The sequence below is a fragment of the Tripterygium wilfordii genome, chromosome 9 (genome assembly GCF_013401445.1).
Source record: "Tripterygium wilfordii isolate XIE 37 chromosome 9, ASM1340144v1, whole genome shotgun sequence".
NCBI classification, from domain to species: Eukaryota; Viridiplantae; Streptophyta; class Magnoliopsida; order Celastrales; family Celastraceae; genus Tripterygium; species Tripterygium wilfordii.
This window is the reverse complement of record NC_052240.1, coordinates 4532277-4558393: the sequence shown is the minus strand read 5'-3', so window position 1 is coordinate 4558393 and position 26117 is coordinate 4532277. Positions and strand designations below refer to the sequence as shown.

General features: G+C 34.7%; 4 protein-coding genes across 8 annotated transcripts; 1 reads left to right on the top strand and 3 right to left on the bottom strand.

Annotated features, from left to right (window-relative positions):
• Positions 1-1228: 1228 nt before the first annotated feature.
• LOC120004767 (GDSL esterase/lipase At5g03610-like) lies at positions 1229-2850 on the top strand. The gene is made up of 5 exons (XM_038854056.1): positions 1229-1418; positions 1540-1704; positions 1787-2070; positions 2211-2490; positions 2600-2850. Exons 1-5 carry the CDS (start codon positions 1361-1363, stop codon positions 2806-2808), a joined length of 996 nt encoding a protein of 331 aa, XP_038709984.1. The 5' UTR covers positions 1229-1360; the 3' UTR covers positions 2809-2850.
• Positions 2851-3891: 1041 nt separating this feature from the next.
• On the bottom strand, positions 3892-8206 carry LOC120006149. 5 transcript variants are annotated; one of them, XM_038856066.1, is made up of 8 exons: positions 8049-8206; positions 7548-7882; positions 6145-6789; positions 5867-6025; positions 5707-5769; positions 5466-5513; positions 4890-5320; positions 3892-4786 (listed from the first exon to the last, which is right to left on the bottom strand). In XM_038856066.1, exons 2-8 carry the CDS (start codon positions 7864-7866, stop codon positions 4172-4174), a joined length of 2280 nt encoding a protein of 759 aa, XP_038711994.1. In that variant the 5' UTR covers positions 7867-7882; positions 8049-8206; the 3' UTR covers positions 3892-4171. The 5 variants fall into 5 exon arrangements, with proteins under 5 accessions (XP_038711994.1, XP_038711998.1, XP_038711996.1 ...); XM_038856070.1 differs by having other exon boundaries at positions 6145-6768; XM_038856068.1 differs by having other exon boundaries at positions 8056-8197.
• Positions 8207-13033: 4827 nt separating this feature from the next.
• LOC120005927 lies at positions 13034-14453 on the bottom strand. Its single transcript, XM_038855812.1, has 3 exons — positions 14387-14453; positions 13317-13838; positions 13034-13203 (listed from the first exon to the last, which is right to left on the bottom strand). The coding sequence occupies exons 1-3, from the start codon at positions 14451-14453 to the stop codon at positions 13034-13036; spliced, it is 759 nt and encodes a 252-aa protein (XP_038711740.1).
• A 10737-nt stretch (positions 14454-25190) lies between these two features.
• LOC120005926 lies at positions 25191-25791 on the bottom strand. The gene is made up of 2 exons (XM_038855811.1): positions 25656-25791; positions 25191-25537 (listed from the first exon to the last, which is right to left on the bottom strand). The coding sequence occupies exons 1-2, from the start codon at positions 25789-25791 to the stop codon at positions 25191-25193; spliced, it is 483 nt and encodes a 160-aa protein (XP_038711739.1).
• Between the last annotated feature and the right edge of the window lie 326 nt (positions 25792-26117).

The following is a 26117-nucleotide window of genomic DNA, read 5'->3' as shown; positions in this document are numbered from 1 at the left end:
TTTTAGTTCAAACAAATATCATATACTCATAAATGAGTCACATGAATCAATCGGATAATAACATTGCTCAACAATTTCAGACAGATATTGGGGCAACGATTTTGAGCAGGAAAAAATAAAAATTTCTTAATCATGTCTCCATGAAAAATGTTCATTATGATGTAAATAATGTCTCTGCCAGATTTCAGTTTAACCGAATTCATTTGATATAAAAATGATCAGTGAGTTCACAAGTAGGTTTAAACCTTTTCAATAAAAACCAATTTCAAATTCAATAACTTTGTAATTAAATTCATCACATAGTGCATGTAATCAAATAACACAATAATATTGGATCATAAAAATTAAAATGTAGAACCTTTGGTCCAGCACAAATAACGTTGGACTTAACCATAATTGATACTTGATTGAATTGTCAAAATATCCTCGTGGGACGATACTCTACTCATTCACTTTAGTATTTGGAAACGATTTGTGCACTTGCAATACAATTCGCACTAGCGAGTTAGACTTATTTTTCGGTGACGGACAGTTCCTATGAGGGGAAGAGAGAAATATAGAGAAAGAGAGAGAAAGTGAGGGAGCCAAGCTTGTGCAACAACACAACCACAAATAAGAAACAGAGAGGGGGAGTGGAGGGTAAATACAAGATTAATGAAAAGAAATTTTAGGGTTTAGGAGAGAGGGGAGTGTGTCTCATTAGTTTATGCCATGTAAGATGGTGATTCACCGTGCCACATATAAGCCACATAGACTTGGGATGGTGTTGGGCTCTATAGCAATTTTGTACTCTAATTAAGCATAATATGTAAAATAGTTTAAGCAGAATGCGAAATGTAAGCTAATTTCATTGATCAGTATGGAATCATAATACAAAGCTTGAGAGAGCTCAAGAAAAAAGGATTTACATATATCGATAGGATCTAGTACAAGATGACCTTAACAATATTAAGTCCAATATGTATCTAGATGTGTTACATTTATAAAAACAAAAACAAAAACAAAAACAAAAAAACAAACGTAACAAACATGACCTAGTTTATTCATAGCTACCACACAAAGAGAGAGAATCACGAGCAACAAACTAATGATAAATTTAGTCGCAATCTACATTTAGTTTCAAGTTTCAACTGCCACGATATATATATATATATATATGTATATATCACTATAAATATGTGCATTAGGGTTAGGGAAGAAGTATTCCGTCTGATTTACAGAGGGAATCCCTCAACCACAAGGCTAGCTCCTGCTCTTGTGGCCAAAAGATCATATTCAATATATCATTGAATTGATTTTTATATATAAGATATTATATATAGCAATATTTAACTAATTAAGTTCTTCTTCTTGAATTAATATGGAATTCATAGTCTTGTTCCTTCTCTTCTCCCTGATCAACAATATTTACAGTTCAGGTATTAATTTAGCCAATTGGTTTTCATGATTTGATCATCGATTCGTTAATTGCTACATATACATATTGCTATTTGCTTCAATATGTTGTAATTTATTTCGATGATATATGCATGCAAGCAGAAGCTACTGATGTGAAGAAGCTGTTTGTGTTTGGGGACTCGTTAGTCGACGTCGGAAACTTTCCTGATCAAAAACTCGGTGGATTTGATGAGCCCTATGGGATGACATTTCCTGGAAAACCGTCTGGGCGATTCTCCGATGGTCGTGTTTTGAGTGATTATATAGGTACATATATATATATATAATTATTATTTTTCAATAAATTGTGGGATTATATATGTTATTAATTTTGTCGATTCGCTTGCAGCTTCATTTTTGGGGTTGGAAGCTCCTGTTGCATTCAAAGCAAGAAAAATCACAGAGAAATCGAAAATAGAAAATGGGATGAACTTCGCTTGTTCAGGGAGCGCTGTGTTGGATCATCCTGTAATCCAGCCACGTGCCCCGAACATGACTGAACAAATCGATTATTTTCAAGCCATGCTTGATGATGAAAAGTTGTTCACCAAAGACGACCTTCAATCATCTATTGCCTTCATCAACATCGGAGTCAATGATTACATTGCACATAAGAGGGGTGATAACATAACGGTACGATGTGAAACTTGAATCTATAATCATACAAATGTTGGATCTTTATGTATATATCACCGCCTAAGGAATGGTGTATCCGTGTATATATGTATATAGTAATAATTTATGAGACTAATTCGCTTTGTTAATGTGCATAGAGTTTGCCAAATATAGCAGCAAAGGTGATCGACCAACTTGTCCTGGATATCAAACGAATTCAAGACTTGGGAATGCCAAAGATAGCCTTGGCAACACTGATTCCCCTGGGATGTGCACCAACACACAGCATAAAATCACCAAAAAAGTGTTGCGATGAAGAGATCAACAAGATCATAGAATCTTACAATCAGAAATTAAAGGAAGCAGTGAAAGAATTAAAGAACGTCGAAATCATCGATGTTTACGGGGCTATGACATCCGCACTGAACCGACCTGCAGGTAAAAAAAAAACAATTAAAATTATTGGTTCCATTAATTAAATTTTCTCGATCGATCTTTTTAATTATGTGATCAGTTGATTTTGAATATTGTTTCCTATTTTTTACAGAAAGTTTGAAGTTTGATCCATTGGAGCAATGTTGTGGGGGTTCAGATTTTCCTCACTTTTGTGGGAAAGAAAAAGGTGAGAAAAAGATGTACAAAGTGTGCGATGACCCAAAATTATCGATATTTTGGGATTATGTACATCCTTCCCAGAATGGGTGGGAACTTATTTATTCCGCTCTAAAACCTTCACTAAATGTATTATTTAATTAATATTGTGTTGATTCGTGGATGAAATAAATAAGTGTATATGAAGGCCAAAGTTCCTAACATTATTGGTTTTTTTTTTCCCTTCTTTGTTTCATGCGTACTTAATTTCTTAATTATTCATCATTTTCTACGGTAAGGGCACATGAAAATGACCAAACCAAAATAGCAATTGAACGAAATGATTAATTTGGCTATTTTGGTTTGGTTATTTGGTTAAGAGCCAATTAATTATGACCCTCATTTTAACCTCAATTTTATATGACATGTGATAGTCATTAACTATAAATACAGTAATACAATAAATCTCTCTTTTCAATCCATTAATACAATAAATCTCTAATTTATCACTTTCATTTTACCCAAATCTATACAACAAGTGGAAAAGTCATTGGTTACATGTACGGCTTCCTTAATATCCAACACTTCAAATGAATTTGAAGCTAGGTAAAATGAGGTGTCTCAAAAATTTACCAGAAAAAATGCCTAGAACATCACCTCTCTACAATTTTTTCTTCTAAAAAGTTTTCTCTCCTCTCCTCAATTTTAATCAAAGTTGGGAGGAGGAGTAGATCTCATCTCCCTTTCCTCATTCCCTAACCAGATGTATTTTTTAACGTCTTTTTTAAGTAATTTTCAATTATGGCAGACCATAGTAAAGAATAATGAAATCAAGTAGTTGCTCTCTCTACACGTGAGGTAGAAGGTCTTTGTATTTCTCAATTATTGTTGTTGCAGTACTATTTGCTTATCTAAAATAACGAGATAAAAGCTCTTTTATATGTGTGTACATCTGTAGTGAACGTTGGAGACTAACGTTACAAAGTTAACGGTACTATTGACTTAGAAGCTTGACAAGTGTAACAGTCAAGAGGGGATATGTCTTCTACTAGGACTGATTGGTCTTCTATGATGTTTCTGGGGATTTCTCCCAATGATCTCTTGGTGAAATAGATGTTTGACCTCTTCATGAGACAATTTTGTAATTGTCAAGACCGATTGGTGGGTTGGGAATCAATCCCCAGCAGTCCTCTCTGGGTCTGCGGGTGCAGATCTACAAGTTATGCTACTTATGAGTATGCAAGCAGCTTGCCGTTTACAAGGATCACTCCTCAAAACATATAGATTTATCAGTGAAATATACATATATATACATAGTACAAGCTTTATACAACAGTACAAAAGTGGAACTTCTTAGCTCAAAAAACAAGCTCCTTATTTACAAAGGCTCCTTCCACCTATCAATCGACTTAGAATAACTCTCAAGCCTCTCTTTTGCTTTGTCCACCAACATGCATAAGCCTGAATTTTTCTTCGCAACTTTCTATTCTGGACTTTTCTAGAATGTGCATTAGTTTAACAGGGATGATCATGACTGACACAGCCAAGGCTTCGTTTTTCGATTGAAGATTGATCCACATGTGTTTTTCAAAATCTCAAACAGGAGTGGAAACTGTAGAAATACAAAAACTGTCACGGTGAAACCGGCAAGCGAAATAATGGGAATAATCACCGATAATTCTCCTTCGACCATAATAATAAGACCAGCACAGAAGGTGATCATCATGGCTGTAACTGAGCAGAAAAGGGTGAACAGGCCAAACATAAGTTTTCTAGGCAGAGACTTCAGGAAATTTTCTTCCGAATACCGTGATGTGAGAATGCCAATAAACGTGAACACTGAAGTCGATGAAGTGAATAAAGCAACTGCATCAGAGACTATATAAACCATGAATGATGTTTTGTGTCGGAAAAATGGTAAGCCTGTATCTTTATTTGTACCACCTGGGACATTGAATGCTGCAGCAAACATCATGGTAATAATAAGAGTACCTACAATTGTACAAGAAGAAGCATATTTCTTCATCCATTTCTCCCCCTTAGTCACCAGGTCCTTGTGGTTCTTAGTGAACACTTGCTTAGGTGTATCGCCATCCAAGTTTTTCTTCTGTTTAGTCGTAGGAGTCATAATACTCTCAACCTCCTGCATTAATCAATATTATTAGATTCTTAAAAAATGAATCCACTACCTGTTTAATAATTAATGCTCTATTTTAATCTAAAGAGTAGTGACAAGAAACAAAGACCTCAAACCATTGTAATTCTCTCTGCATCTGTAGAGCTTCACCGGATATATGATCAAGTCGGGTGGGAGGTGCCAGACACCCTGCCATATGCAACATACTATTATGGTGCTTATCATATCTTGTGATAAGTGGAACCCTCCTTGCATCAAGACCATATACAAGGCTAAAAACTTTCTCTTGGCGCATGCTAATCGCATAATGAAATATGTCTTTCTGGTCTATCTTAGTCGTCTTCCACAGCATATCAGGATATGCTTGAATTATCTGAACAACCACCTCTGTGATCCCATTCTTTACTGCTTTAAACAGTGAATTGGTTATTTCTTCACGTTGTTCCGCATCTAAGGGAGGAGTCGGTTCTTTAAATATGTAGTCTAAAACTTTCCGAGCTCGAACATGGATCAACTTCATCTCATAAATTTGCTTGATTCCTAGGTTGCCAAATTAACAAAGCGGAAAACATGAGAAGAATAATGTATTTCGATGAAGTGGAACAATAAAAAAAGAAATCAAAGCATTATTTGAAGAAGGAGAAAAAAATAAGAAGGAAGATCTTGTTGATATAAATATATATACCAATAAATTCCAAGAAACGCATAATTCCCGCCATAGGTTGTCTTGGTTCTGCAAGCAACATGAAACAAATCAAACAAAGGTGATATATAATTTTAAAACACATATAACGGAAAAGATTGATCTTCCTAAATTCATTCTCGTGGGTCGATTCACGGGCCGGTTTTGATCAAACTCGTACTTATTGAGAGACATATATATAACTAAGAGTTAATTTATGAGTTATGGTTCATAATTCAGATACCTTTGTACATCTGAGGATCATATTCACGAGCCGTAGATGAATCAGGCGGTTGTACACGTATACCTTTAATTCATGAACAATTAGCTAGCTAGCTAGGTGATTATATAAAGAAAAAGAAAATTAAAGATTAATTAAAAATATATAAAAGTGAAGTACTTACAGTGATAAATTAATCTTTGCCAAATTGAAAACCGAGTGCCACTGAAGAATGCAAAAGGCATACCAGACAAATTGGTTAAAGCACTTGGTCTAGACGATGCACTTCTTTTAGTACGTAAAGCAGCTCCTTCATTATTCTTGAGTAGATCCAACGCGATATCTAAACATATATATTTTTGCACAGTTAAATATGGATATGAATATGCATGAATTGAAGAAGTTAAGAGAACAAGGAACTAACTAACTATGCATAATTAGGCCCACAATTACTACTCTTACCAAACATGTTGTTGGAAATTGCAACATTGAGGAGAATAATCATATTATCTTTAAGAACTTCCAACTCTTTTTTTTTGATATCCGAGAGAACCCCCAACTCATGGTGCAATTTTGTGATAGCTGGGCCAGATCCCAACCTCTGATCTCCAGCCCACTCTGGCAAAAGAACTTCCGACTGTTCTGCAATTTCATTATCTCCAAAATCTTTTAAGTGTTCTGCAGTTTTAGAGTACAGGTAATGAGTTGCTTCTTTATGGCCTCGATTACATGCAATTGAAACTGGAAGAAAATTTTCAGAGCCTGGAATCGTTATCAAGTCCGAATGATTTTTCATCAATATTTCTGCTATCTCAGTCATGCCATTCTGAGCAGCAATACACAGGACAGTGTTATCAATGCTGTTCTTTTCTTCCAAATCTTTTTTCGCCATTCCTTTAATCAACTCCTCAACAATCTTCCCATGTCCAGCAAGAGCGGCAAGATGAATAGCTTTCATTCCAGGATACGAAATTATGTTTTTTTTCGCATCTCGGTTTAGGCTAAGGAAATCTTTCACACCGTCCAAGTCACCTTTGTTTATAGCCTTGACTAGGCCTGCAAATCGAGTGTGATCAGCATCTGCTCCTGCATCAGGCCAACTTGTTCTTGTTAACGTGCAACAATGAGAGAGAGAGAGAGTAAAGAGAGGATGCACACAGATAGATTCAGAACTCGCTTATGTTGCCCTTGATTTCACTGGTAATCAGAAAGTACAATTACTGTGATTTTTTTGGCTCATACAGAGTTGCTGTCCGGACATATTCTCAAGCCGTCCGGACAGCAGTAGGTCACTTTTAGGAGACAGTTTTTGTTATAGAGTCGTCCGGACAGCTGTCACAGATCTGCACTTACGGGACAGACCTTATCAATATGTTTTATTTGTAGGTATTTTTGGGGTGGCCGACTTTTGTGAGTTGTTTTGAGTTGTAAACACCGAGAGAGTGCCGTCTAGAGTGAAAGAGAAGGATTTAGGTTAGTTCTTGAGTTCAAGAACTCATCTCTTTTTATAATATTCTTCATATTAGTAGAATTCTTCGTTGTTTTTCGTCTAGGGATGTAGGCAAGTTGTGTTAAATCTCGTTAAATCTTATGTCTTCTTTCTCTCTTTTGTTTCCCCAAGTTTTCTATATTCGATTATGTTTTGTTAAATCCCAACAATTACATCACTGAGAAAGTAAAACAAATGTGTGTTCGTGAGCAATATACTCCAAATGATCCAACGGTTAGGAAGGAGTTTCCTACCAAGCAGAAGATCGAATATTCATGGATTATTATGGGAGTTCATGAAAATAACCGCGAGTATCTATATATATGAAAAACTATTAAATATAAAAATGTGTTTATGTGAAGAGATAGAGCATTACCTGAATTCGTAGCCCTAGGCTGTGGTGGGTTTCGGAGCTTATTTTTCAATGCATTCCATAAACTGTTAGCCATTCTACGGTCTGAATCTTGCAAGGTTTTCAGTATGCTTGGGCTGCACGAGATTTTAATTGCATGCAAGGCAGCTGCATTTTTCTTCCCTAACGTTTCAAAATCTTCGAGTTTTATGGGTTCCCCAACAACGCCCCAAAGATCCTCAGCCATCAAGTAATCTCTCACACAATCACTCCATTCTTCATAGTTATCTTTTCTAAGAACCTCCGGAACTATCCAGTTGCTCCGAACAACTCTGGTTGCCATTCTTGACTCTTTCTATCTGTCAAAAACACAATTCCTACATTAAAAAAAGAAAAAGAAAAAGAAGACACCGTATAATTATATCCCAAAACTTTAAACATCTTAGAAGCTATTATAAACATAATCTAACTAAGTTATATTAATTTAACAAATATTAAAAAAAAAAAGGTGACCAAATGAATTACCACTCACAGAAATGCAAAGTGTTTAGTTTTCCACGAGGTGGGTATGGATTATGGACTCTCCGATGCAGGAAGAACTCCCGTACTAGGATTTATAGGCTCATGTTTGGACAAGTATGGAATTGAACTGTAGAATTTCTTTGTCAAAATAAAATTGATTTGAAATAAAAGAACAATGGCTAGTATCTTAATTAGCCTTGACTTTGTACTAATAACACTAATTACAATATGATTTGTATATTATTCAAGTTCTTTCTCACTATATTTTCTCTTGGGTTGTCTGATTTCCGTGAATACATTAGGCCGACACAGCTTTATTTCTCCCAAACCTAACAAATGGGTTAAGTCTAACTCACCAAACTAGAGAAAATACCTAGGTGATTGTAAATGAGTGAGTTTGTCCTTATAAAGAAATAATAATCCCTATATCTTTCAAACGTGGGACAACACCAAGAACAAAAACAAATCATAATTGAAGATCCTTCCACCTAATTGGATTGGGGTTCACACCATAGCTTACTCTGTTGAAAGCTATATTTTTGGAGTCTCGCAACGATCATACTCCATATATATATATATATAGAAAAATAAATAATAATCAATGGTGTGTACACTCGTCAAATTAGGTGGAGGGCCTTAATCAATTCACACGCTTAGTCTGTGGCTTGTGTTTTTTTATTATCATCTTTACCACCGAATTTACGTTTGTCAAATTATATTGATGGTAACATGCATGTAACGTTGTTGGTGCAAAGTCAAGGATAACAAATTATTCACCCTAATTAAAATATGGTATCCTTATCTAATCCTCTCGACTTAGTCCTCACATCAAACATTATATTAGAAGTGATGTGAAAAGCTTTGTCAGAGCACCGAGTTATCAAAATTAGTAACCAAAACACTATTTTTATACTTATTACAATACTTTGATACATCATTTGATTTCTCACAAAGTCTATTACTCCAACCCAAATAACCAAATGAGTAACCATACCTCAAATACATTTGAATTTACCCATTTCAAAATTTACCCATTTCATAGCTAACTTTTGGTTCTTCACATTTTCTCTCTCCTTTAGATCCATTTTTGGATCCAAGAAAATGGATAACCCAATTTTTTGGTTTCCCAACGTATCCCTAGGTAAGCCTAGGACTAATCATCATATATACGGTCGGGCGCTAAAGGCGGAGACCTCTCCTAAGAAGATTTTCTACATCCACAAGGATTCAAGCCCAAGACCTTGCTTAAGCGACCAGAGTCCCTTACCACTCAGGTCAACCTTCATTAGTAATGGATAACCAAATCTGATGCTCCGTTGGAGAGAAAATTTTGAGGATTGGGAATGCAAAATGGTAGTTATTGAATTTTATGCTCCATTTGATTATCCATTGGAGATGCTCTCAATTGTCACCATGCGTGGAACCAAAGGACCTTCTTTTTTTTAATACATGATCAAAAGAGACGTTTAACCTAATTTGATTAGTGTACGACACCATAGATTGCTACGTCTTATCGTTACTCGATCGACATATACATATAAAAAGGCATAAAAAGAACCATTTTTGTATATTGATCCCATGAGAAAAAATTCAGTACAAAACAAAGCAAGCTGCCTTTCATTTATAAAAACAACATGTAATTGGGGGCTCCAATTTTTTTTCTACAATCGTAGCTAAAATCCTCATCTAAACTTATGTTAAATCATGAACTAAAATGTATTTTTGAATATTTTGGTATTCATGATGCTGAAATATAGTTTATTTTAAAAAAATAAATTAAAATAAAAAATCCTAAGTTCTAAAAACTAAATATAAACTATAAATCCTACAAACTGAAATCTAAACCTTAAAAATTAAAATCTAAACCCTAAACATTAACTCCTAACTCCTAAATTCTCCAACGGCATTTTTTAAATAAAATGATTTAACAAGATTTTTAAAAAAATTATAGCTATAATTATAAAAAAAAAAAAATTGCGTCTCTCGCAACTCCATGTAATTATATGTACTGTATAATAATCGGTACAATGAAAATGTTAGAACAATAATAAATTAATAAAAGCGTGAGCCCCATTGTTCTGGCATAACACAAGGACATTTGTCGTTTGGTCAAATGTTAGTGGGTCCCTCCAAGTACAAAAGTCAAGTCAGTGTTCTCCATTTGTCCAGATTGCCCCTCATTTACCGTAGAGTATCAGTTCGGTAGTCCATGAAAACCCAACAGGCTTATTCTATTGATTTAATCAATGTAATAGTTTTATTTATACTCTTTTATTCTAAAATTCACTGTCCAAAATTTATTGTTTTGATATAGATTCTATTTTTTTTTAAAGCACAGTTTAGAATTCATTGTCTTAGTTCTGCATTCATTTGTTTTTGAAATTCCCTTGAAAAAATAATGAAATTAAGAAATTCCATTGAAAAAAACAATGGAATTAAGATTTACCCGATAAAACTCATCGACAATAGATCTTGTTAAAAAAAGTTTCATGTGTTGATTCTGAATACGTAATTTTTTTAAAATCTAACATGTGTTTTGAGAGGTAAAACGTTTTAAAATTTCGTTTAAGAGACTTGGGCTCCCATGGACTACCTGACACTATTATATAGTTTATGATAGGGAGAGAGTATTCCCACCCCCAATTATCCCTTAATCATGGATTTTTTATTATTTTTTTTGATAAGCAAACTAATTTTATTGATTAGGGAAGACAAGAGAACAAAGAAGAACAAAAACCACAACAAAACATGCCATCCCTTAATCAAGGATGACTTACAAAAATTTTTGTGCCAGAGGGTATACCCTCTGGTCAAATTTTGAACAAAAAATTTTGGTCGGCATGATGCGCATGAAAACCCTTCATCTCAAACACACAACCCTTAAAATCCCTGAATACTGAACTTCCAAGTAGCCTAAGCCTAATCGTTAGGAGAGTTTTAATCATTGTTATTAAGGTTGTGAGTTTGATTTCTAGACGAACTAATTAAATATTCAGATAAATAAACTCAGATTGAACATACATAGGGTTGCAAAAAATGGAACCATTCGTCCAGCAAATTAAATAACGAGCTTCATATATACTCTTTAACTAATTGCATACCCGCGCTTCGCGCGGTCCGTGTTACCCAATTTTACTCACTTACTTGCAAAGGTATTTATACGTGAAAAGGGTCACATAACAATCCCTATCAAACATAATAATGTAAATATTGCTCAGGACCATAAACTTGCTTCTGAATTCAATTCCAAAGCATCTCAAGCACATCAATATTATTGAATAAGAGTCATCCGCATAGGTTCCTTTGTGATTCCAGTCCTGTAAACTCTTTTGAGTAGCTTCATATCTCTGATTCTTAAACCAATAGTAATCAATAACATAGCAAAACCATCAAGTGTAGGGCTTATTACGATGTTAAATAAGAGCAATCAATAGGACAAACAAATATATATAAACTTTGTTAGAGTAGAAAATTACAAATATATTTACAATTCCACGATGAGAAAATATCTTTTTTTACATTTCCCTAAATACATGTTTCATCATGGGTTGCCCTAGCTAAGTGCTCAAATGCAAAGTTGATAAAGGATAGATTATAGAACATGCACTTCTGAACTAATAACTTCAGCAATGAACAACTTTAGCAATAAGAGGGAAGCCAATGTAAACTAACAACATAAGATACTATCAGAATAATCTATATGACGCACAGTCGCATCCCCTGATCGACTCGCATCACCACCATCATGAACAGGGACTTCCCGGAGTATGGTTGGCAAGTTTATGGAGCTGCACACCAGTAGTCCAGTCTGAAGAAGCCAAAGTCTCACTGCAGCCAAAAAAAAAAAAAAATACACACGCAAATGGCCCCTTCCTTAAATGCTCGTTCAAAAGTTGAGGAAGATCACAATTCTCAATCTGCTCAAGTGACTTCTGAGCAACCAATAAATATAGTTTGTCCTTAGCATATGTGCGCCGCCATGGCTCATTATTGTCAGCATCCATCCACTCAGATTCTAAATCAGATGAGAGTTTCTTTGGCAGTATAGATACCAAACATTTGAATTCCAAGTTAATTATGCAATCATATTTCATAATATGTAAATACAATTAACAGTAAAGTCTATTGTACAATACGTGTGACAGAAGCAAGTATGTATGGTGGTTTTTCTCTAAACGAAAGTAATCTTCTTATCTAATCTTTATCTAAACCTCTAATAACCATCCAAGAAAACTTGCAAAATCATCTGTAACCTTTCTATATCTTTAAATTAAATAACTGATGAAAATCTAACACCCAGTCACCCAACCTATAAATAACAATGTAACTCCACAATTTTTTATCCAATTCTAAAATTCCCCCCCATGGAAACAACAGAAAGGACAATAAGGCCTCAATTTTTCCTTTTCCTCCACCGGTGTTTTCACAGCAAGTCAGCAACCAAACAGTCCATGAACCATTCTTTAACCCAGTTATTATTTGCTCCTGTTTGCCCACTGAATGGATATATGATTACTATCGACCCAAAAATAAGCAAACTGACTTGGCACAATTAGACACAACAGATGAAAAAACATAGTTTGAAGAAAGTGAAGGGACCTGATTTTGTCTCTGATTGGGCAAATGCAATGGTGAAGTGGTATTGGGCCAACAAAGATGTTGTCTTTTGCTGATGTGGCTGTATTGTAAAATGTGTTTTGCTTATGTGGCTGTATTGGGATAAGTGTTTTGCTGATGTGGATGTATTGATATTTGATATTTTGATGTAGTTTTGTTGTGGATAATATGGAGGAATGGAATGTTGTTGGGTTGGGTGAAAAGAGAAAGTGTGTGGGAAGAAAAAGTGTACAGAAATTTGTGTTTTGCTGATGTGGCTGTATTAGAATACGTGTTTGACTTGACTTTTTGTGTAATAGAGGTGGGACCGGGCCAACAAAAATGTTGGCCCAGCAACCTAAATTCCATTGCATTTGCCCTAAGGCAGCTAGCTAGCGATACTGACATGTATAAATCAGTCTTTGCCAAAATGAAAGCCGTGTGCCACTCAAGAATGCAGCAGGCATATCAGACAAAGTGAGCAAAGCACTTTGCCCACTCCCTTCATATCTTTCAGTACCCAAACCAGCTCCATTCTTCTCCAGTAGATCCAACGCGATATCTAATCATATTTTTGCACAGTTGAAAATTTGATATGAATATTAATTTGAACCAAGTTAAGTGAACAGAGGAAATATAACTATGCATGATTAGGCCCACAATTACTACTCTTACCAAACATGTTGTTGGCAATAGCTTCATTGAAGAGAATAATATTATCTCCTCCAAAATCTTCTCCCAAATCTTTCGAGTGTTTCGCAGTTTCAGAGTAAAGGAAACGAGTTGTTTCTTTATGACCTCTATTACATGCAATTGAAACTGGAAGAAATTGGCCACATCCTCGAATGCTTATCAAGTCCGGATTCTTTGCTATCAATATTTTTGCAATCTCGGTCATCCCATTCAGAGCAGCAAGACACAGGACAGTGTCACCAGCTCTGGTCTTTTCTACCAACTCTTCTTTCGTCTTTCTTTTAATCAACTTCTCAACAATCTCCCCTTGTCCAGCAAAAGTTGCAAGATGAATAGCAGTCATGCCAGAATACGAAAGTTCTGCGTTTCTCGCGTCTTGGGAAACACCGAGGAGAAAAAAACCCACATGGCGCAAGTCACCTTGTTTTATAGCATCGACTAGGGGCATAAATTGATCGAACGAAGGGTGATCGGCTTCTCCTCCTTCAACAGGCCAACTTGTTACTGTTAACGTGCAACAATGTGAGTGAGAGAAAGTGTAAATAGAATACACACAGATAGATTCAGAACTTCAATATGTTAAAATCTCATCTCACTCATACCAACAATATTATCGGCTTTAGGTTATTTGGTTCCCGTGGATCAACAATTCTAGAGATCCCAGTGATAATCATCCTAAATCCTAAATGCATCCGAGCACTCATTGACATCCTAGCGAGGAGCCCATTGAAATCACATCCAATAAATGAGTGTCACATACTGTTGGGATATTTTTGGAATGCTTATCATTGTTCCTAACAGCTTGCGTTGCCCCTGATTTCACTGCTAATCAGAAAGTAGAGTACATGACAGAGAAAGCAAAACAAGTATGTGTGTTCGTGAGAAATACACTCCTAATGATCTATAGGAAGGAGTTTTTCCTATTCCTACCAAGCAGAACATAAATTTTTCATGATTTATCCCGCGTACATCCGAAAAATAATGACTGCGAATACTTATATAAAATTAAGAAAAATATAAAAATGTGTTTTTGCTGAGAGAGAGAGAATTGCCTGAATACGCACGTGGTGGTGGTTTTCCGAACTTTTTTTGCAATGCATACCATAAACTGTTAGCCATTCTACAGTCTGAATAATCCAAGGTTTTGAGTATTTGTGGGCTGCACGAGACTTTAATTGCATGCAAGGCAGCTGCATTTTTCTTCCTTAACACTTCAAAATCATCGACTTTTATGGTTTCCTCAACGAGGTCCCATAGATCCTGAGCCACCAAGTAATCTCTCACACAATCGCTCCATTCTGATGGATCGTACTTAACACAAGAGGGGGGGTGAATTGTGTCCCCAAATTCCGATAGGAATCTCTTTTTAAAATTTAAAAGGAAATCAATGTCAATTAACAATTAGCACACAAATTTGGACTCTAATGATTATCTTAATCAATATTCATTTCAATGCAAGATGTGATACAATATGGTGAATGATCAATTATCAAATAATCAAGAAATTGCAAAAACAGATTTTTTTAAACAACACACTGCGCACAGATTTTACAACTCAAATTTCACCTAGCAAATCAAGTCAGAATTCAATGAAATTTGGTATGCAGTATCACAACACCCTAATGAATACTATATCAAAAATTCAGATTAAAATTCAAAGTTTAGCTATGTGAACAGTGCACGGACAGACTAGTGGTTCAGAAAATTCTGCAATCAAAACACTTAATCAATCAACAAGCAAGCAATGCAATCAAGAAAGTTCACACAACAATTTATAGTAGTTCGGAGACTCTTCTCCTACATCTACTATCTAGGTTCACCAACCTAGGATTTTTCAACCTCCACTAAGAATGTGGTTTTCTCAAGAGCTCCACAAAACTCACAAGGGTTTTTAGGTCACCCTTAAAACTGAAGATTTCAAGACAATCTTCAAACTTTACAACCAAGGGTTTCAAGCACTCCCTTAAACTCAACCTCAACAAGGTTTTTGCCCAATGAAGGGACTTTTACAAGTGTTCGGTATAAATGGTTCACTCAAGGTTTGCACTAAGCAAATAGGGTTGAGGAACACTCAAGAATCACAATATCACCTCACGGGTTGGATAGAAAATGAAGAATAATGAGGATTTTCGAATCTGAAAATAAGAAGCCAAATGAGAAGCACTCCCTCTTTGCAAAAGCAAAATAGTGAGGAAGCCTTTAGAGTGGCTTGGGTAGAAGCTTGGATTCAATGGCACAAACTAGCTTGAAAGCTTTGAGAGCAAGAATTTCTTCAATATAATTTTGGCTTCTCCAAGTTGGAATGAGGAAGAACCCCTCTTTATAATTTATCAAGCTCTTGTGATTTGCACCATTGGATCTTTTTCTATCTTCAAATCTCGACCTTCAATTACATGTGCAAATCTTGGCCATTGAATGAATAGATCATTAAATCTTGACCTTACAATATGTAGCCGTTGCACTTGCATTATTTTCCAAGTCTAGCTTTCCAAGATTTGAGTTGTCATGTGCACTTGCAGCCATTTTTGACAATTTGATTAAACTTGCACCAAATCTTGACCTTGGTATCTCCAACAATTTTGTCATCTTTGACCATTTGATCAAACTTCCACCAAATCTTGGCCTTGGTATCTCCAATGATTTCCTACAAAATGTGTAGCAACTTGCAACCATCTTTGACTCCAAAAATCAAGTAAGATCTTCTTCTAAGTCAAAAATTGCAAGCAAGAATATGGTCTTATGCACAACCATTGGATTCACCTTTTAAATGGTCATCTTAACCCTTCAAGTCTTGTTGTAATCTGATCCATTCATAATTCAAAACAATTCAATCTCGGCCATAGATTAGTGTACCGTTGGAGCTTGTAGTCTTCAAGAATATCTTCATAATCTAAGTCTTGTCTAGTTGCAAAATATACTTTCTCATCTCTTACAAATTTCAACCATTGCATTTGTCCTTTAGCTTCATCAATTTTCTTCTCACAAAAATCTTATCATTGACCTCAATAAAGGAAGCATGTGCAAGATCTTGTTTGATGAAGATAAGAGATCCTTCACATGACCAAACATGTCCCTCCAATCTTGACTTCAAACTCTGAATTTGGCAGCACCAATATATCCATATTATACAGCCCTAAGGCTAGTTCCAATCATCAATCAAAATGCCTTAGTGGAAGGTTGATGAACATAGGTTTTTCTTGGTTTTCTAGAGATCCAAGCTCATACTCGAAAACCGGACTTCAGTTCACTTGAGCATACTGAATTCTGAGTCATATGAGACCACAATGATGATTAACCTACAAGGAAATAGGAGGTAGAACTCCCCAATTGCATGTAAGCTCAAAGAGCTTCATATAGAGTGCATAGGTTAATTACATTAGAAAAAAAAAACCCATAAAATTCATATTACTGCATGATAAATCATTTTATATGTATTAGAATGTCCATGTAAAATTTCATAACAATCGGAAATCGTTTGGTCACTCAACCAAGCAATTTGATCACTAATAGTGAAACCGATAAATTCTAAGTGTAAATTCAAAGTCATTTTGCAAACTCAGTGTAAATGACCTTTTCTCTTAAACTTTACTAAATCAAATATGTTCATAGTGATGAAACTAAGATGCACACGAAATTTCATTTAAATCGGAGTTCATTTGGTTCACCACGTTCACAAAGAACACATATGCACAAAATTAGGTAAAACCTAGTTTTGACGGAATTTAAGCATATGACCAAATATATATGTGATGCACTTAATTTCTTATGATTATAGTCCTAGAACATATATTAAGCCTTCATGTGCATGTGGTTCAAGTTTCAAGTCATTTCGACCTAAGTTGGTTAAGATATGATAATTGGAAAATTAATGCTCTAACTTAGTTCATGTATATTTATTTTCAAAACTTAATTTCCAGCACTATCTCAAAAATATATAGATACCATATTCACATAGAGATATGCATAAGCCTTCATTTGTATATGCACAATTAAGATATTAAACAATTAACCAAATAACCATTTAAGCATGTTTTCTAGCATTTTAGGATATGTTCAAGTCAAGCATGCTCACACACATTTTAGTATACAATCATACACAATCATCAAAAACACAATGTTGACTAGACACTAAGTCTTGGTCCAACAATCTCTTCATATTCCATTCGTATAAATATTCAAAAGTAAGAATCATCATAAACCAATATCTTTCTCAAGAAATCTTCAAGGATGGATACTCCTAACTCTCCACCTGTAAAAAGGTCTAGAACTGATGAAGGTTCTACTTCTAAAGAAGAAGAAGGTGGAGGTGATCCCAGATTCAACCTTTCCCCTATAAGGGAAGACGTATACGAGGACGATCCCCAGAAAACTATCGAATCTCTACAAGAAGCTTTGAGGGAAACCAAAAGGAGACTTAAAAAAGCAACCGACAAAGTTCAAGACTACAAAAGGCAACTTATGGTTTCAAGGTATGCCATACAAGGTGTTCGATATATGTCATGGGGCAGACAAGCAAGTACTCATGACCCAGATAAATTGCACGAAGCAATCACTGAGATCACAGTACAACTTGGATCTGTTGCAGATGGAATAGACAGTGTTCTTTATACCCTAGAATAAAATCTTTGTCCAACACATTCTTCATAGTTATCTTTTCTAAGAAGTTCCGGAACTATCCAGGTGCTCGGAACAACTCTGGTTGCCATTCTGGACTCTTTCTATCTGTCAAAAACACAATTCCTACATTAAAAAAAAAAAATACACAGTATAATTATATCCCAAAACTTTGAACATCTTAGAAGCTATTATAAACATAATCTAATTAAGTTATATTACTTTAACAAATATAAACAGTTAAAAAAGTGAGCAAATGAACCACTCACAGCAATGCAAAGTGTTTAGTTTTCCACGAGGTGGGTATTGGCTATGGACTCTCCGAGATATATATATATATATATATAGTGTAATTCTTCAATGAGCATCTAAATTACGCACTTATAATATATACCTATGTTTTTGCGATTGATTTTAAATACGTGGGACCCAATATCACATTAGCAATTGAAGAATTTGCAAACCCAAACACATCTATACGAATGAATGGTAGATAAGGGGAGGAGGAGGAAATGCAAAAGGCTCGTAGCTGTCCTCCTCTCCTTACCTTGAAAAAATAAGGTCCTAGAAGTTGAGAGAGGGACGGCTAGAGTTTTTAAGGTGCTTATGGAATTGAATGGTAGACGTCAATCAGTGGCAATAATTTCTTTGTCAAAATAAAATTGATTTGAAATAAGGAACAACACTATCTTAGCCTTTACTTTGTACTAACAACAGTAATGTATGGTTTGGTTTTCCTCCAGCTGTCAAGCACTGTGTAGCAAGTTCTTACCTAAGACAAAAAAATCATAATCGAAGGTCCTTCCTGCTACGTAGTTGAATTGGGTCTCACACCATATCTCAGTCTGATGAAAGCTAGATTCTTGGAGTCTCACCTTCTCCAACGATCATACTCCATACACATAATAACAAGAGGCATATCTTAGATCTCCTCTAACACCTCTCAAAAATCATTTACCCCTCATCTTACAATTTTAGGATTTCTTCCTCTTTAGTTGTCTTGAGAGGCTGGAAAGTCTTTCTCTGATACCAATTGAATACAATACGCAACTAAGTATCAATTAGTTAGTTGACCACTAAATTAATATGATCTATCAAGAAACCTTAGAATCTATAAATAAAATTGAGAGAAATCTAAAGAATTATATTTATTTGTCATTAATTTTTTTGTTGAAAATGACTATAGTTCTATAAATAATAAAACTGAAGGACTAATAGAATACAAAATTAACAAAAAATACTAGGAATAAAATTATAAATATTAATTTGACTAGAATTTTTATTAACTAAAAAAAATTTAGTAACACAATAATAATGATTTCAAATAATTAAATAAATAATGTAAATTTTTTACTACGTTCTTTTATTTTATTTTATTTTTGAGAAGATAGTGACTAGAATTTTTATTAACTAAAAAAATATTTTGTAAACACAATAATAATGATTTCAAATAATTAAATAAATAATGTAAATTTTTTCCTACATTCCTTTTTTTTTTTTTTTTGAGAAGATTTTACTAGAATTTTATTAACTAAAAAAATATTTAGTAAACACAATAATAATGATTTCAAATAATTAAATAAATAATGTAAATTTTCTCCTACATTCTTTTTTCTTTTTTTTTAAAAAAGATTTTGTCCTACATTATATATATATATTTATGATTTATGATTTTAATGGTAGATTTCATTCACTAACGCTAATTTCTTTTTCAATAGTGTCTTAGCCTTGACTTTGCACTAACAAAACCAATTACAATTAATATGATTTTTATGGGGTTCGGTTTTTCTCCACCTATCAAGTACTGGGTAGCAAGTTGTAAATCACAATCACACCATAGCCTTAGTCTGCTGAAAGCTATATTCTTGGAGTCTCGCACCTTCTCCAACGATCATACTCCACACACATATAATGACAACAAGTACTAAATACATGTAAATGACAACAAGTACTAAATACGTACATATATTATGACAAGAATTGTAGTAATCAATGGTCGATAAATAGATAAGAGGCTTTAATCAATGATCACGTGTTTAATCTATGGTGTGTGTGTGTGTTTTTTTTTTTAAATCTTTACTACCGAAATTAAATTTGTCCAAACAACCTTAGATGTGATATATAAAACGATCGTCGATCGAGTAACAAGAAGACGTAATAATCTATGGTGTGTATACTCATCAAATTCGGGAGGGGAGTCTTTTGGTCATGTTCTCGTGTATGGGTGATTTTTTTCTTTTTTGGAAACGGTGGAGATGAAGATTCGAACCATCTTTACCACTACAACTAGTGGCTCAAATGTCGTGCATGGGTGACTATTGACAAAGAAAGTTATTATATAATTAGCTAGGTAGAGGGCTTTAAATTACCATGTGTTTTGCATATGTATCCTTTAATTATTATCATCAAATTTCGTTTGGTAAGAACCATGGAGGAAACCCCACACACATGCAATTATGCAAAGGGAAAATTAAGGATAAGTCTCTCATTGGAAAGTTTTGTTCCAATAAGGACACTCTTAAAAGTCTTATTCCATAAAGTTCATATATAGTTTGAACTAATATTCCAAGAAGAACAAAAAGTGAAAACATATGGTTTTATTATCTAAAATACTCTTATCTTCATCCTCAAACATGGCACATGCCTCCTACACATGATTCATCTTGGATCTTCGCTGCCAGAAGCTTCGTCTCCTCTGCCGGAAGCTTCGCCTCCGTCTCTTATGGCTTATTTGAGAGTTCTATGACATTTTTTAGTGATTTTTCAATCGGATTTTTGTTGTGTTCGAACTAGATCTACTCATACTCACCACGAGACTTATAGATCTTGTTGTTTTCCTTCGATTTATCATCACTTCATTATTTTTGACAATTTCTGTGGTGATTTTTGTGGTTTTTTGGTTCTGATGAGAGATCTGCACTGCAGGTGATATGTTATCTGTTTCGATTAATTTGATATCTGTCATAATGTTATCTGTCTTGTTAAATGTTATATGTCCTTAATAAAATGTTATCTGTTTGAAGTTCCAAAAGGACCAAAATCGATAACATATCATAACAGATCCAAAACAGAAATAATATCTACATATTCATATTCGATTTTAGAAGAATATTGACAGATACACAACATATATAATATTGACATATACAAAACAAATATAATATCTGCAGATTCAAATCCGATTTCAAATGGAAAAAAAGTTTCGAAAAAGCAATAAAACCTTAAAAGTGATGCGCCTTGATCTGTGGAGTTGATTAGAGGTGTTGATGGTAGCCGGCGTTCGCCGTATTGGCCGAATCTAGCTCCTTTTTCAAATAGTGACCGTGATTTCACGAAGTTTTTTTGGCAACTCAAGTGATTGTCTACTGTTCTTGATTTCACGAAGTTTTTTATATTGTCCTTGTTGGAATACAACTTTTAAGTTTTGTTCTTATAGATAAAAACCCTTTAAAAAATACTTATATAGATATATAAATGCACAAAAAGAACCATTTTTGTATATTGACCATGAGGAGAGATTCAGTAAAAAAACAAAGCTTTTTTTTTTTTGCCCTTCATTTATTTATTAAACAGGACATGTAATTACATACATGTACAATTGGTACAATGAAAATTCAAGAACTTAATAAATAAATAAATATGTCAACCCAACTGGGACGGATATACAAATACCTAAAATGCTTATAATTATGAGTACCGTGTACAACTTTCCACTATTTTCTTTAATTTCTGAATATGAAACTTTATGATCATCTTACCCTCCTTCGTTGCAGTTCCTATGGCCAAAATATATGGTGTTGCCAAAAGCGATTAGTCGGGTTCGGATCTAATTGGACATTCGGGTAGTCATGTTTGGATCCTAATTGAATATTTGGGTTCAACGTTTTTATATAACTAGTTAAGTTTTGGTTTGGATCCGGGTCTGAACCCGGTTCTCCGACAAGCCTAGACATGTTCGGACCCAATGAATTGTTGGTGGGGTCCGTAAGGTACTCAAGTCAAGGTCAATGATGATATCAACGATGACGCCACAAATAATTATTTGTCAATAAAAAAAAGAACAATGTTAGAGACTCTCAAATCTATGTGACAATAAAATAGTCATTAATTAAAAACACTTATGTAGGGCTCACTTCACATCCAACACTCTACATTAAATGAGGGTTTTTAGGAGATCATTTTTTGAGGGTCTCAAACATTATTTAAAACAAAAAGGAGTATAACAAAGTAGTGATACATATTCAATGATCCCAAAAACCCCCTCAAATTTACGTGATATTAAATTAATCATTGATTAAAAATATATATACGATTCATTTAATATCCAACACTTCACATTAATAGATGATCTTTTGGGGTCATATTTTTTGAGAATGATGCATTTTCCAAAAAGAAATCAACCCTGCAACAGTAACCTGAGTTAGGCAACTGTGTGTCTAGGTGATTGACGTGATATGAAAGTACGGATCGATTGGCTAGATATTAAACTCTCTTCTAATTAAAGAAAATTACTAAATATTGTCCTACATCATCAGTTACATATCTTTCAATAAGTGGACCCCATAAAGATTTAATATGTGACCCATAACCACCCACAATATGTAAAGTTATCACCAACTTTATTTTTATTTTTTTAAAAAAAAAAAAAAACCTTATCACTTACTTAATCCATTAATCTCTTGGTTATTCTTGCGGTGTGTGTATACATAACCACAAACACGAAGAGATAAAGACAATGAAGAAGAGATAAATCCTACTGCCCTAATGAAGTGTACCAAAATAGAACCACATACGCAAAGAGATGACGACAATGAAGAATAGGGCGAATGATGTGGTCACAGTGATGCAGTGCATATTACTTGCGCAGAAAGTCTGTTGGGGAACGGGTATCAACACACAGAGAATAAGTGAAAATAGAAATCGAAACAACACGACAACAAGATTTATAAGGTTCGGCCAATTATGTCTACGTCTTTAGAGTTGCGGAGAGTTTTCACTATTTCAGAGACAAAATACAAGAGAGTATTTTTTTTTTCTTACGACTGTAGGGTTACAATCACAATTATATACCCTAACCCTACTTAATCAGCTGGGCTGAAAATTACAATAAAATCCGCAAAAATTACGATCAACAGTTGTTCGACCTGTGCTCAATAGCCGCTCGACCCCAATTGCTCAACAGACGCTCAAACGTAGACATGTCTAGAATGGGCAACAACAAGCGCTCAATAGATGCTCAACAGGCGTTCAATAGATGCTCGACAAGATTCACAACAATCTTGGTTGGGTCATCAAGCCGGGTCACCGCGCACAAAAACAGGCTCCATTCTAATATCCCAACAAAAAAGTCAGACACACAAAGATGAATCAACTCTTCCACAAACCTATACTATTCAACAAGATAGGTATATGGGAACCAACTCTTGCTCAAGAGTGGCTATCAAATAATTCAACGTAATAATAATAATTAGTCTTACAACCCTAACAAGATACTTAAATAGACTCCACACAGGAAGCCCTTATTTGAAATCAAACAAAAGACTAAATAAGTAAATAAATAAATAAGTAAATGTAAAAGATGAATGTAAAAGGGCATCAGCCACTTCTAGCCCACCTGGTACCCTTGGTGCGATCCAACTCCTCCAAATAATGTAAGGCCATATCGTCTATCTCACACAGTAGCATGCATGCCGGCTGCATCACACAGTCACACTGTGTGTGGTTAAGATTATGACGCTGCTGGCGGTGCTGCAGCAGCAGGTAGGAGCGCAAGATAATTTTTATGGGCAAAACACCTGCAGCTGTCGTGAATTGTGTAGTCCATATAGTTGGGTATGGTTCCAAATGAAAATCTCCACCAACTATCGATCATCGATCACTACTGCATGCGTAATGGCTCAAAGGGGAACTTCAGTTTATACATGTTGGATGTAGATACTGTATTGATTTTGATGATAAACACATTATATATATATGCTATTTGATTGTACATGATCGTGTGTGGAATAACAAACTGTTATTGAACAATCTATTTCCTACAAATTAAAGTGCACATTCTATCATTGAATGAAGGTAGGCACCAAGAATAATCTGTCCTTCACAATAGTAATGAAATTCCTTGTCGTGTTCCTTCCTCTTCTCCTCTCTGTTCAAAACATTCCTAGTTGAGGTCTTTAACTAATTTTGCACAATTGAATGTTGCTGTTAATTTTGTTAATGCATTTGATAAATCATGTCCTTACATTATTATTATTATTTATTTTCATAAATTATAATTTTTCATCACTCAACTATATGCGTGGTTTTCATTTTCGTTCTTAAACTTTTTTTTCTTATCAATTTCATGTCTCAACTATTAGAAAGTATTTATTTCGTACTTCAAGTGAGAAAGTGATCGGAAAAATCATACGTGGCATATCAAAATATTCTTACGTGTCGACAAATTTTGAATAACCTCAACTTTATGTCCCTAAACTATAAGATGTGGTACTTTTCGTCCCTTAACTAATAAAAAAAAATAATTGATTTGTCCCTGAAATCACATTAAAAAATATACTGCAAGAATGTTATATCTAATCAAAATGTTGCAAAATGCAAACCTTTGAAACCACAAAACAAGCTCCGGTAGAACGTATAGAGCCAATACACTACAATAAGAAGTCCAACAACTAGTCTAACAAGAAAGAAAGCTCCAATAGAATCATTTGTCCATAACAACACTTCCAAAAACAAAATAAAAATTCTTCTGAAGCTATAGAGCATAAGACCATTAGCATTGGTTACTATAAAACACAATATGTAGACAAAATACAACTTCACCCTTATAGATTTTCACCAAATATGACCCGCATCGGTATCTGTTTGGAATAGATATAATATAGACATCGGTTACACATGCAATAACTCTAGTGCACTTGAACCGATTCTGTAACATAAAAAAACAATTTGATATAATATTGTCTCGGTATTGATGAAATCATTTTTCATATATCATTTGTTAGCTTAGAAACTCCTTTATTGTTAGCTTAGAATCTCCTTTATTTATAAAGCTCCATCCACCAACTTAGAATATTATAATATAGTCTTTTCTCCATTTACAATAACACCTTTGTAGAACTTTCTTCATAATTCTCAAGCCTCTCCTTTGCTTTGTCCACCGACATAAGCCTATCTGACTTTTTATTCACGACTTTCTATTCTAGACTTTTCTACAATGTGCATATATTAATTTAACAAGGATGATCACTCACACAGCCAAGGCTTCATTTTTCGATCGAAGATTGATCCATATGTGGAACTCAAAATGTCAATGAAGAGTGGAAACTGTAAAGCTACAAAAACTGACACGGTGAAACCGGCAAACGCAATAATTGGAATCATCACCGATATTTCTCCTTCGAGCATGATAATAAGAGCAGCACAGAAGGTGATCATCATGGCTGTAATTGAGCAGAAAAGGGTGAACAGGCCAAACATGAGTTTTTTAGGCAGAGACTTTAGGAAATCTCTTTCCGAATATCGTGATGTGAGCATGCCAAGAAACACTAACACTGAAGTCGATGAAGTGAATAAAGCTGCTGCATCAGAGACTACATAAATTAACCATGAATGATGTTCTGTGTCGGAATAATGGTAAGCCTGTATCTCCATTGGTGCCACCTGGGACAGTGAATGCTGCAGCAAACATGATGGTAATAATAAGACTACCTGCAATTGTACAAGAAGTAGCACATTCCTTCATCCATTTATCCCCCTCAATCACCAGGTCCTTGTGGTTCTTAGTGAACACTTGCTTAGGTGTATCGCCATCCAAGTTTTTCTTCAGTTTAGTCGTAGGAGTCATAACCCCTCTCAAGCTCCTGCATTAATGAATGTTATTAGATTCTTAAAAAATGAATCCACTACCTGTTTATTACTCTATTTTAATCTAAAGAGTAGTGACAAGAAACAATGACCTCAAACCATTGTAATTCTCTCTGCAACTGTAAAGCTGCACCGGATATATCATCAAGTCAGGTGCGAGGTGCCAGACACCCCGCTATATGCAACATACTATTATGGTGCTAACATAGAACGGTCCACGGAAAAGTTCCTTGAGAAGTTGGAACGTGTTCGGAGGAAGCCAAATCGGAATTGAAGTTGCTGTTTTTGGGAATTAAAGTTTCAGTT

Coding starts and splice junctions, on each gene's coding strand:
- LOC120006149 (XM_038856066.1), bottom strand. CDS start 7,866: ATGGCAACCAGAGTTGTTCGGAGCAACTGGATAGTTCCGGAGGTTCTT. Junction 5,321..5,465: donor GCGTTTCTTGGAATTTATTG/GTATATATATTT, acceptor TTGGCAACCTAG/GAATCAAGCAAATTTATGAG. Junction 4,787..4,889: donor GAGAATTACAATGGTTTGAG/GTCTTTGTTTCT, acceptor TGATTAATGCAG/GAGGTTGAGAGTATTATGAC.
- LOC120004767 (XM_038854056.1), top strand. CDS start 1,361: ATGGAATTCATAGTCTTGTTCCTTCTCTTCTCCCTGATCAACAATATT. Junction 2,071..2,210: donor AGAGGGGTGATAACATAACG/GTACGATGTGAA, acceptor TAATGTGCATAG/AGTTTGCCAAATATAGCAGC. Junction 2,491..2,599: donor CGCACTGAACCGACCTGCAG/GTAAAAAAAAAA, acceptor TATTTTTTACAG/AAAGTTTGAAGTTTGATCCA.
- LOC120005927 (XM_038855812.1), bottom strand. CDS start 14,453: ATGGCTAACAGTTTATGGTATGCATTGCAAAAAAAGTTCGGAAAACCA. Junction 13,839..14,386: donor ACCACCACGTGCGTATTCAG/GCAATTCTCTCT, acceptor GCACGTTAACAG/TAACAAGTTGGCCTGTTGAA. Junction 13,204..13,316: donor TATTGCCAACAACATGTTTG/GTAAGAGTAGTA, acceptor AAATATGATTAG/ATATCGCGTTGGATCTACTG.
- LOC120005926 (XM_038855811.1), bottom strand. CDS start 25,791: ATGACTCCTACGACTAAACTGAAGAAAAACTTGGATGGCGATACACCT. Junction 25,538..25,655: donor TACTTCTTGTACAATTGCAG/GTAGTCTTATTA, acceptor TAATTTATGTAG/TCTCTGATGCAGCAGCTTTA.